At 39.1% G+C, this 13142-nt stretch overlaps 1 protein-coding gene across 1 annotated transcript in view; it reads right to left on the bottom strand.

The window, feature by feature from the left end:
- The window catches only part of TENM1 (teneurin transmembrane protein 1), a 497338-nt gene that overhangs the window by 7712 nt on the left and 476484 nt on the right, over positions 1 to 13142 (bottom strand). The window contains exons 26-27 of the mRNA XM_037988761.2: positions 6370 to 6666; positions 108 to 495 (exon numbers count right to left, since the gene is read on the bottom strand). Coding sequence (XP_037844689.2) covers positions 108 to 495; positions 6370 to 6666 — 685 coding nt within the window. The remainder of the gene's footprint in view (positions 1 to 107; positions 496 to 6369; positions 6667 to 13142) is intronic.

Genomic DNA, 13142 nt, shown 5'->3' with positions numbered 1-13142 from the left:
GGTTGAAGGTGTGTAGATTAATGCTTCTATCTCACACTGTGGTCAGTAAAAATGTCATAAGAAAATAGTGATGTTGTTGTAGACATCATCACTCTTTCACAACAAACCTGTTTGCCTGTATCTGATTGTGCAGATGAATCCGTCATGCATCAGGTGTATTGTCTTAATCACTCCAGAAGACTCTTCATATGTTAATGTGACCTGAGTGGTATCATAGAGCACCTCAGAAAGCCTTGCTTGCTTGGTGTACTTGTACAAGACTCTGCGCCCTGTCCCCAGATGCAGGGTCTGTAGCAATCGGCCATCTCGACTATAGTCTTGGATAAAAGAAGTGCTACTGTCTGGTGGGGTGTAGATATTCCGGTAGTAGCCCACTGAAAGCATGGTTTGTAAGCTGTGACGCACCATGCTAGGCATGGTGACTGAGAGCAGACAATCTGGTTGGTCATACTCAAAGATATAACGCCGCTGGCTATGTAAGAGAAGCATCACAGACTGAAACGAGACAAAGGCAGAATAGCACATTATGGACAACTAAAGTTGAGGTGATTAAAGAAAATACATATTCATCCATTCAACACAAATTAATCAAGCACTTTCTGTGTGCCAGACACTGTGGCAAATCCTAGTGGATACAGTAGTGCACAATAGTGGTGTCTATCTTCATGAAATTTACAGTTTTAATGGAGGAGAAAGACAAGCAACCAAGCAATTACAATATAGTGTGAAATGTATTATGACGGGGGAGTTACAGAGTGCTTCTGAAAGGCAGAGAAAGACCAACTTACTCAGACTTGAGAGACCAGAAAAGGCTTATTGGATAAAGTGGCATCTGAGTTGAGACATAAAGATTGCCTGGGGATTGTCCAGGCAAAGGCAGGTAGCCTGGGGCAGGGGTAGGGAAAGAGTATTCTTGGCAGAGAGCACAGTCTTGTGAGGGTCTGGATATGAAAAAGAACATGGCTTTTTCAGAGAATGAGAGAAATTTTGTGTGGCTAGAGCTTGAGTGTGTTGGGAATGGTGGGAATGGCAGGAGATGACGTCAGCTACGTAGGCTGAGTCCAGATCATGCTAGGCTTTCTAAGCCACACTAAGGAGTCTGGATTCAAGTATATTGGCAACAGGGAGTCATCAAAGGGTTTCTGTTTTATTTCATTATTTTTTAGAGCCAGGGTCTCACTGTGTTGCCCAGGCTGGAGTGCAGTGGTATAGTCATAATTCACTGCAGCCTCAAACTCCTGAGCTTAGGCCATCCTCCTGTCTCAGCCTCCTGCGTAGCTGAGACTAGCAATGTGTGCCACTGCATCTGGCACTCTTGAAGGGTCTTAAAAAAGTTAAGGGACGGTTGCAAGAGGGCACGTGCAAGCTGGGAGAAACCGTCAAGTTGGTATTTTAGAAAGGTTGCTTCAATGTGCATATGTTTCAGAGGAAGGTAAATGGATGGCAGGGCATTTCATAAATTAATTTATAGTTACCATAAAGTATTGATTGACTTCACGGAGATATCTTCCTAAAAATTGTGCATAAAATATTATTATGGTATTATTATTGTTTTGCAATTGATGTTTTAACTTCACATTTCCATTTGTGTTTTAATATTAGGGAAGCATGTCATTAAAATTGAATGATTCTCTGGTTATGCAAACCCTCTCCCCTAAACTGATTTGTATTTCAGAAACAGTTGTTTGTTGAGGTATAATGCTTAGCAGGTAATAGGTGTTTCATAAATACTGATTGTCTTATTTTAATTGTAAATACAGACATAAAAGGAGCACTGTTTTAGGGAGGACTGTAATTGACTGACATGTGCATCTCATCTTTTAATAAAAATAAAAATTTCTCATCCTTGGAGATTCTGATATAACTCCCTAGGGGAGCTTTATTCTTCTCCTTTTGAAAATTACCTTTTCAAGCAAAGGGATTTAGTTGAGGGTTATTTATTCAAGTTTGTGTTATGAAAACAATAGGTATATTTTCATTTTCTAAGCACAAATTATATGTTTATGAATGTGAATTACATAAGTATATGTAATGTGCATTTATATCTTCTAAATATGACATTACATTTTAATATTGAATGTGCTTTCTGAAACTGCATATCCTCCCTACCCTTCCGGGAATTATTGATTTTGAATTGCATCTCAGTACCATGAAGTCAAAGTCAGTGGTTATTTGGTCGGTTGTTCATTCTTTCTTTTCTACCAACATTATACCTGGAGAGCCAGAGGTGAGTGCAGAAATCCTGTCAATTCGTCACTTGTGAACAACCGGCAGCTTGCCACAGCCTACCGTTCCACCACTGTGACCTCTGAAAACCTCCTGAACAAAAGGAAGGAGACTTGGAAATCCTGAATGGGCTTGGAGACATTAAGGGATAACTGCCTCCCTGGACCAAGGCAGAATTCAATAGAACCAGCAAGAAATTTTCCTATGAGTGGGAAAGCAGGTGGCAGGGAGCAGGGGTGGAAAGGCTTTATACAGGAATTGTGGAAAAGCTTTTGCATTATCTCTAGGCTGAAAGTCACATTTCTCAGTTCCTTTCCACTCTCTTCTGTCAACTTGCCGTGAGTAAATGACATCTGTCACCTGTGACACGGGCCAGGGACTATCACCATATGGCTCCCACACATTATCTAGTACCAGCTTGCCTGGGCCATGCCTTTTTCAGTCGCTGTACCAGCCTTTCCAAGTATTTATGGCACGTCATTGTTATTCTCTCCTCTGTTCTCATCCTCCAGCCTGCAGTAAACTACTGCCTGAACCCTGTTCCTAGGTGGTGCCGATGCTGGGCTGTCTCAAAAGCCCTTGGTCTGTTTCAAAGCTTCCTGCCAATGGCAAGAATGTGGATGATGTGATTAGAAATCAAATGAATGTAACTGTTATGTTGCCAAAATACCATTTAGCTCTCATTTGGCTGCTTTTTCACTTTGGGTGGGCATTATTATCAGTTTGCTCAAAAACAGTGCTTATGAATCTATCCAATGTCCACAATGCTGCTATAGGATAAAAGGCCATTTCTTATTAGTCCAAATAACAGAGTGGGAGACTTTTATTCTTTTAATTGAGTGTGAGGTTCTAAAAGATATAATTGTAAAAGCAACAACAACAGCAACAGCAATCATGGCTGTATGCTTATTTGAACGAGACTAGAAACGAGAGCAGAAATTTGAAAAGTTAAAGCATTTGAATGACCACCAGATGGCAGTGTGGCGCCACCTGGAAGCTGAAGCCACAGTCGTCGTTCTGTCCCTCTAGGCAGCCTCTGAAAACGTCAGCCCCAAAGAGGTAATTGCTGTAAATGTATAAGGCTAAAATATCTTATTAAATGATTATAAAATATATTTAAATGCATTTTAAAAATGAAGTTCATAAGAATTATTTTAGGAAACTGAAAGATTTACATTTACTGTAATACAAAATTTTAGCCCACAAGTCTTCAAAATATAATTAACTCAGAGAAGTCTCATAAATCAAGACAGAGAATTAATGACCACATAGAGAAAATTTAAGAAACAATAATTGATTTTTTTAATAGGGAAGAGATCATTAAGCAACCACAGCCATTATCCAAATAATTATTTTTCTCCTAATGGCTACAAACCATTGTGCATGAAAATGATATGCATAACTTTCACTTACTCTAGAGGAAGTCAAACTATTTTTTACAAAATTTCTGCGTGTTAAGGTGAAAAATCTGCTGCTGCTTTTTAATACATCGTGACACAGGTATGGCAAGCATATTCACACGGTAATACCGGAGTATTTTGTGATGTAAAAAGAGAAATCCATGTTGAAGCTTGGGAATTCTTAGTTTAAAATATACCGTGAGAATCAGCCTCTTTATCCCTGCTCTGCCCCGTCATAGTGAGAGAATGTGCCACAAAGGCCATATTAAAGAGAAGACTGGAAAGAACACAAGGGGATGCAAAACCTCAAGTCACTGAAAAAGTTACATGTTACTTGGGATTTTGGTAAATTCAATGTTCTTTCCCTTTTTCCCTCTAGAATCACAATTTCAAAGATGCTTTAATTTCCTCCCTCCCTCCCTCCCTCCCTCCCTCCCTTCCTTCCTTCCTTCTTCCCTCCCTTCCTTTTTTCTGCTCTTTCTTGCTTTGATTTACCTCCAAGTGGCAGTAACTGCTAGCTAGCATTTAAATTCTCCACTTGGGTGCTTTATATTAAGTTATTTCATTTAATTATATCTATTAAGTGAATTAGTTGTGATTACTGGTAATAATAATGTTAATAAAATCAATTTTATGACAAATGATTTTTGGAAAGGAAAGAATCATTCCGTAAGTATGCGTTTTGTAGGTTCTGAGTTTTGCATAACAGGATTGCTTAAATCAGTAGCTACTCTTTTAATTAGAGAACAAATTAAATATAAAATCAAGAAAGGAACAAAAGTGAACTCAAAGGTACAAATAAGCTGGTTTGTCTCACTGGTCAGAAAGTTACCAGGACTTGTCTTGATACCTTATTCTGGGTGAGGAAGGTCTTATTTTTGTACACTGCAGACACTGGCAGTCTCACTGAGGTTTTTGTTTGTTTGCTTAGCAATTATTGCCAACTAGGTTTCTGTGGCAAAGAGAACTTATGGGGAAGTTTGCTTCACATGATTCTTTGCTTAAGTGAATTTGATGGAATAATCAGTGAATTCAGAAAAGAGAAACAATAAAATCTCCTCATTGGTGTCAGAGAAGAGGCTCTGTAACTGCACCCAGGGATGAAACTGAAGTTTTCAATAGGCTCTTATGTTATTGTGTAGATAATCTAAAGGGAAAGTCTTATGAGACCTAGATGTGACTGTCTATAGGCAATTAGCTCAGTTGGTTGGACTCTAGTGTCATTGAGGTTGGAATTACGAGTGCAAACCCACGTATGCTTCTAAGGAGTGCTGGCTACTTAAGTAGTCATGTGGAGGACATGTGGAAAGACTGGTGCAAACCTGTCTTCCTTTCTGGAAAACTAATTCAGCCAATATTCTGTTAGTGATCAGTAGCATCTGTTTTTCTTCATATGAAGGTCATCAATATACACCTTAAGAAATACTTTGCCTATGCACACATACCAGCAAATATTTGGATTCAGTTAATGTTATAACAGGCTTGACACTCTGTAGGCACTAGTCATACGGTTTTGCCAACCATTCTTGTTACCAAAATTCAAAAGAGGAAAGACCTGCTCTATAAGATTCAGATTTTGCCAGTGTAGAGGATAGATTATAGATTTGATGAATGTTTTTAGCAGAAAAGGACACGAGGTGGATTCAGCAAAGGACTCCTTCCTTTTGCCCTGGCTCCCAAGTGAACTCTGCTTTATCTCCAGGCATTTCTAACTTGGTAAATTCTCCAGCAATAAACTCTGGGAACTAGTAACATGGTTTTATAATGACATATAACCACTGGCACACTGTTTTTATTAACTTTGGGGAGGGTGTATCAGAAAAGTTGGGCATTACTTGGTACCAACAGGGAAATCTGCCATGTGAGCTATGAGCTCCTATGACTTTTCTAAGAACATCTAGAAGCTACCTTATACTGATTACCCTTGAATTCTCAAGGGAAGGCATTTTTCAATTTTTGTAGAAATTAATTTAGGACTGCTGAATTCCTAAATGTGTTGAAAGAATAGATTTGGGAAGCAAGAGGCACTATCTTAGGAGATTAGACATTGAGATAGAGATCAATTACTCTTACTGTCCTCTGGTACCAATCTGGCCAGAAACCATTTTGCTCTGTAGGGGCTGATGTTTGACAAATGGTTCCTGTAGTGGGATTAAAATGTTTTTCTATTATTCCCAGACACAGGCCACAAGCTCCCATTATGGATGCTATTGGAGACTCAGTGTACACAAAAAAGTATTACCAATGAGGCCCCACTACCACCATTCCCGCAGGCTGATTACTTTTGGAAATTAGTCTTCAAATGCATACAACTAAAATTTCACTGACTATCCTAACAAAATTAGAATTGCTTATCCTCTGGGTAAAAAGCCTTTTACCAGAGCTGAGTACATTAACACGACTCTATAATTTTCTAGCTATTTTTCCCTCAGTATGAGCTTTCATAATAATAAAGATACCTTTTCAAAAGCATGAACAAAGATGTTCAAATGAGGAGAAAGCTAAGCCATTATTCTTACTTTAGTCTGAAAGAGTACTTGGCAGAGTGTGGGACTGGGGAAAATTTTCAGCTGAAAAACAGTTTATCCTTATAAGTTCAACATCTTTTTGTTACTTTTACAGAACAGAACAGCTGGAACACAGACTTTTCTCCTGCAGGTCCTCACCAAGATGGACAATTAGGGCCATTTTCGATAGTCTCATTCAGAAACTTGAAACTTGTCTTTTACCCCTATGTACTTACTTTTTCTAAGTAGGTATAGCTCCAAATTTTCCCATCAGCCCAAGTTCTTGAAATAATTTTTCCACTCTGGTCATACTCCATTTTTTCATTCCATGTCCCTCTTTGAATAAACGTCACCAATCCCGAAGGTGAATATGTGATATTCACTTCATTGTATCTGCTTACAGGAGACCACAGAATGGGTCGTCCAGTCTGGTCATAAAGAATTCGAAGGGTGAATTTTCGATGATCATCATAGATCTTTCCTGTGCGGGTTATATGATCAAAATCTATGGAGAGTAGGTTTCTGTTGTGGGCCTATGAGAAAGAAATATGAAATACATTTTAAGCACAGCCTTGTTCCCCTCACTAGAGCACTGACAATCATGAATCATTTCCTGATTACCCAACGATAGATTCTCTCTTGCCTCTGAAGCCTGATGGCTTCACATTCCACAGATGCCACCTGTCTTTATTCCTCTACCACACTGTACACTCCCGGAGAGCAGGGCTATGTCTTAATTCCCAGGACAGTACTTGACATACTCTAGACTCTCAATATGTGGTTGTTGATTGCTTTTTCCCCAGCTCAAGCCTGAAGTGTAGTGCTACAGTTTTCAGTAATTACGTGATCTTATTTTATGTAAATCAGTTGCCTACTAAGGAGTGGGTCTTCCTTCACCCTTTTCACCAGTGAAGTGGCCATAACATAAAATGGTGAATTATTTGTGTGATTAGAAATCAGACAAAAGGAAGACAGTGAGCCCCCTCTAACTTACACAGATTCCCTTCTTTGGTTTCCTCGTTCACCTGGGCTTGGAGTTTTATGTATGATTTCACACCTATTATAGGGGAACTCAGGTTGCCTTGCCCTCTAGTTATGGAGTCTCACTTAGCAACACTTTCATGGAGGCCCGTAGGTAAATGAACTAAGTGTTGGTAGGTCCCACAGCATTTGCAAGGGCAGCACTACTAACTGTAGTTAAAGCATAGAGTTAGGTTTGGATTCCAAGTTTAGAAACAGTACTTTCACATGGTTCTGGTTCTAGACTTCTCTTACTGTATGGTAGCATTTTCTCTGGGCACCTCAGAACCTTGCAGCAGTCCCAGAGCGATCCTGATTCAAGGGATCTTGAACTGGATTCCACGAAAGACAGTACTCAATGGTGCCTGACTGATGAAATTCATCTGGGTTCACACAAGATAACCAAATAACTAAATGACCTCGTAAAAAAAAAAAAAAAAAGTTTAAAAAATCAGCAGTTGGACAACTGACCTGATTTTTTCCACTTTTCAGCTAGTAGTGTCAGTGTTTGCTAGATCTACCAGTAACTTCTGCTTTGGGTAGCTGATTACAGCACAATCACTTAGAAAATGCAATCCTCAACTGTTTTGTTGTGTGCGTATTTCAGAAAAAAAAAGGTGTTGTTCTTGATTTTAGTCATTAAGAGGTTCAGTCCCTACTGGCCAGTGCACTGAAGAAGGCCCTGTGGAAGAGGGGAGCTTTGAAGAAGGGGTAGGTGGAAAGTGCAGGGAAGGAATTTTAAAATTTATTTTATTTTAGCTTAGTTCAGTTTAGTTAAGTTTTAGTTTTAGTGGGTTTTGTGTTTTGTTGTGTTAAAACTTTTTATTTTTAAATAGTCTGACTCACAAGAAGTTGCAAAAATGGTAGAGGTGCTGTGTACCCTTCACCCAGCTTTTAGGGGACAGACTTCTGATTTGGGTGGAGACAGTCCTACTGTATCTGGCAGGAACAAAAACAAGAATGAAAAAGGAGAGACTTTGAGGAGTCTAAGTAGCAGTGAACTGTAGTCAGGAGACATTTAAACTAGCTACTTGTCTGTTCACCCGTCATTTCTTCTATTTGGGCCTTAGTTGTCTCATCTGTGAAACAAGAGTGTTGTTACCATTTTACACCACAAACTTGTGCTAAGAATTAAATGAGATTACATATACAAGTACTTGGTAAACTGTGAAATAACACTAGTAATTGTTATTTTTATAACATAACTATTACTTTTCTCATTTTATTTAGGCTTGTGAATAGGACCACATTTCAGATTCCAAGGTGATTGTAGCTTAGTGTACTAGATTTATATCTGTCAGAGTTGTCAACATGATCCTGAATGAAACATTAAATATCTTGTTAATGAAGGGGAGGAGTGAAAATCACATTACGATTTGACTACATTAATCATAGTCAGATTAAACTGATTCACTGGCTACTCAACTAAACTTGATGTTAATTTTAACTTTTGTGGTCAAGGATCTGTTTAACTATCTGAAAGCTATGCAATGTATCCCAAGAAAAGTGCACATAAAATGCATATATAACATTTTTAAAATATACTCTTAGGGGGCTTTCGGAACCTTTCTGAAAAACCCAAACATAAAACCTTTTCAGGTCTCAGGAATCCAAGATCAACATCCTGGTTCAAAAAGAGTTTTGATCTTAGAGGTCTGGATGGCTGCAAAGCTAATGCTCTCATATTAGACTCTGGTCTTCCTTTGTTCAGAATCTTGTGCTCTTTGCTTTAAAAAGTAACCTTTTCCCCCCCACCCCCAATTATAAAAGTGATAACTTTTTCATGGCAGAAAAATTAGAAATCTAGAAATGCACAAAGGATATAATTACATGTAATCCCACCATCCAATGAAAATCACTGTTAACACTTCACTGCATTTCATTTCATTTATCTTACTTTTTTGGCATAATCTGTGCATACATTCAAAACATACAACTAGGATTGTATTTAAAATTTTGTGTCCTACTTTTACAGCTAATGTTTTATCTTTAGCATTCCCTGTGTTATTCAATATTCTTAAAATATACCTTTTAATGGTTGCATGTCTTATTACATGATAAACACTTATTTATCTATTCTCCCAAATAGAAATCAGAAAGTAGAGTTTTTGTTTTTTTCTTTCATATCACATGTTTTGCTGAACATTTTTATAAATAAATATTTTCATAATACAGAGCCCGATGAGTGAAATTACTGGGTCAAATGAGACATATTAAAAGACCCCTGAGGCAACCTGAGGGATTACTTTAGAGTGCACAGAGATTGTACAAATTCATACTCCCATTAGCTAGTAGTGGGAGAGGTTATCTCATTCCATCCTTACTAGCATTGAGTATTATCAGTTAGTTAACTTTCCCAATACTAGAGTGGGAAAATGATACACTGCTGTGGCTTAAATTTGCATTTATTTGATTACTAGTGAGGCTGAACACTTTTTAATATCTATTGGCCACATGTGTATCTTCTATAAATTGTCTGCTCATGACATTTGCCCATTTTTCTACTGGGGTGTGACACTTTGCTTTTTAAACCTCTGTTGGTTTCAGTTTCTTCACTGGTCAGCTGGGGCTAATGATATTTGCCCTTAATTTGAACTTCTGGAAAAAAAAAAGAAGACCTATCAAATGTTCCATGCCATGAATTGCATCCAGAATACTAGTGATTAGATGCTTAAATTATCTGGGGGCAAGTGCTGTTCGTGTCAGGGGTAGGTTTAATTCAGGGAGTACAACCACAAATTGGGACTCTTGACTCTTTAATACCATCTGTGGCCAATGCATGTAGTGTTGTCTTGCATAAATATACAGCCACCTGTTGTTATGTGCTTATGTGTTGTTATGTGCACCTAAAAGGTGATAAGAAAAGCACATATTTCCTGTCTTTTGATACAACGGGCTTGGAAGACTATAGGAAACCAGGTGTTCTTTCTTGAACTACCCTTCCTGTGGTTTTACAGCCACATATCTCCAACTGTAATACTGTTCATTTACAATAGCTGTAAAATATCCATGTACTCCCAGAGACAGTTGTAACTGTTGCAATTTATGCTATAATGATAGTTAAAGAGCCAAAGTAACAAGTGATTTCCAGTTCAACTAAATTTGTGGTTTCATTTGTCTGATAGATTAAGTTTACTACTCAAGAACACATTTCTTAATAAAGTCATTATAGCTACATAAGCAGGGATCACTGTTTAAAATCCACCACAAAGCAAGCAGAGGACAACCCTGCCTAATTTTCTTTCTCTGCCTGTCAAGACGTCTGCTGCTGTGCTTCTCTATTTATGGAAAATGCACTCTGATATTCCAGTGGTGCTGAAACACTAGTTTCAAAGTCAGGTTTGGAAGTTAATGTAAAATTCAGCTAAGAGCTAAAAAAGAGTGAAGGGACTGAAGATGCCACAGGTTCCTTCCTGAGTCTCCTGGGGAAACCATGTGTGAGAAGCCTGGCAAAGAGAGTGCTTTTCCAGCTGAGCTCTCCCAACCTCCTTTTTTTTTTTTTTTTTTTTTAATCTTTTTCGAGCCGGAGTTTTGCTCTTGTTGCCCAGGCTGGAGTGCGATGGCATGATCTTGGTTCACTGCAACCTCCACTTCTCAGTTCAAGCGATTCTCCTGCCTCAGCCTCCCGAGTAGCTGGGATTACAGGTGCCCACCACCATGCCCAGCTAATTTTTTTTGTATTTTTAGTAGAGACAGGGTTTCGCCATGTTGGCCAGGCTGGTCTCGAACTCCTGACCTCAGGCAATCCACCCACCTCACCCCCCCAAAGTGCTGGGATTACAGGCATAAGCCACCACGCCTGGCCTCCAACCTCCTTCTTGAGTACTTATGTGCCACCAGACTCTATGATAGGAATAAGAACTAGGCTGAACACTACCGACTACTGGGGTGGTGGGCAAGGCTGAGAAAGCTCCACATTCATACAAGTGCTTTCCTGAAAGATGATAGTGCTTGACCTAAGTGTGGACCATTAATCTTTATTTCTACTCTTGCTTCAGTATTCAATCTACACTAATCCTTTCCCTGGAAAAGAGAAGGAGGAAAAAAAAAGACTGAAATTTGGGAATAGCTCCAAGTTAAAAAGGGTATCTTTGGACAGCTGTGCATTGAACAAAACCTTTGAGTTTGGCAACTGACAAGCTACATGGTGTGGTAAGAAAACTGTTTGGTAATAGGTTTTTAATAAGGAAAGATGGATCTATGCTGTAATGCATCCTTTGGTTTCCCTTAGTTTTTTTTTCAGCTATACTAGGAGACAGGCTTGATTATTGTTCATACTAGGACCAGAGAGAAAAGAGGAAAGAGTGTGCTCTGGAGAACCATGAATAGTGTTGCTGGCAGAAATGAAAGGGCCTGTGAAAAGAAGGTATATGGGGAAAAGCAAAGCCCTTTCCTGCTCTTTCTGAGGACTTTGTGTTCTAATTGTTCAAGAGAAAATCCTTTTAACCCTTCTGATTTGAAAGTCATTCAGTTAGAAGAATAACATTGTACTAAGTTGATCTAAAGGCAATTGGTGATATTTAGCTGTTTTTGACCTACACAAAGGGCAATTTGTTATGGTTCAACCGACTATACACTCACACACCCACACCTGTGAATGTGCTGAACTCTGAGCTATGATCACTGCAGTTGATTTTCTCCCCTCCTTAAGGAGAAGGCTGAATTTTCAAGGACACTGTCTAGCATTTTAACTCACTAGACAACTGTGTTACTTGTTTAATTTTTGCTGAAGAACTTGGAAGGTAAATAAGTGAGATGGGCCAAATAGCCATGTCAGAGTTTGGAAGATCCTGCATTTAATTTTTGTTTTTGAGAAGGAGTCTCGCTCTGTCACCCAGACTGGAGTGCAATGGTGCGATCTTGGCTCACCGCAACCTCTGCCTCCTGGGTTCAAGGGATTCTCCTGCCCCAGCCTCCCAAGTAGCTGGGATTACAGGCACCCGCCACCATGCCCAGTTAATTTTTGTATTTTTAGTAGAGACGGGGTTTCACCATGTTGGCCAGGCTGGTCTTGAAGTGACCCAGTGATCCGCCCGCCTTGGCCTCCCAAAGTTCTGGGATTACAGGCATGAGCCACCGTGCCTGGCCTCCTGCATTTAATTTTTATGAAGTTGTGAGAATGGATAGAAAAGTCACAGTTGGGGCCGGGTGCGGTGGCTCACGCCTGTAATCCCAGTACTTTGGGAGGCCAAGGCAGGTGGATCACAAGGTCAGGAGATCGAGACCATCCTGGCTAATGTGGTGAAACCCTGTCTCTACTAAAAATACAAAAAATTAGCCGGACATGGTGGCGGGAGCCTGAAGTCCCAGCTACTCGGGAGGCTGAGGCAGGAGAATGGCACGAACCCGAGAGGCGGAGCTTGCAGTGAGTCTAGATTGCACCACGGCACTCCAGCCTGGTCGACAGAGAAAAAAAAAAGAAAAGTCACAGTTGATCTTAAAAAGTACCACATGCTACTTTGCTCTCACTAGTTTTAAGGTAATTAGTATTTGATTTTTAGAGATCAATCACTACATTAATTCCACAGATTTTTTTTTATTGGTATCTCTTGGTAGACAATCAAAAGCTTACTTAAGCCTACTTTTATTTCACAGAGATGTCTACCAATGAACAGGGCATATATTCAGTATTAGCATCAGCCTCTAATATTTCACCTGGAATTCCCATTTTTTTCTTTCTTTTTGAAAGATGACTAAACTTACTTTTTAAAATAGATGGAATAAATGTATAATTTCTCTAGACATTTTATTCTTTAAAAATTATTTCATATTTAACAAGAATCATTGTATGACATTTATGCAGGATTTTCAATTGTTTGTTTACATAGTGGTAGATTTCTAGAAAAGAAAAGTTTACATGACATCATCATAATGTTTGATACAAAACTTCTTGAGTTAGAAGGAACCCTTCTGTTCACGCTTACCCAACTACCCACTGTAACTTACAATCACATACAACTAGTTGTTTCTAATTCTTTTGAAGAATTTG

Source organism: Chlorocebus sabaeus, chromosome X (genome assembly GCF_047675955.1).
Source record: "Chlorocebus sabaeus isolate Y175 chromosome X, mChlSab1.0.hap1, whole genome shotgun sequence".
Taxonomy (NCBI): Eukaryota; Metazoa; Chordata; class Mammalia; order Primates; family Cercopithecidae; genus Chlorocebus; species Chlorocebus sabaeus.
This window is presented reverse-complemented; position numbering and strand designations above follow the sequence as displayed.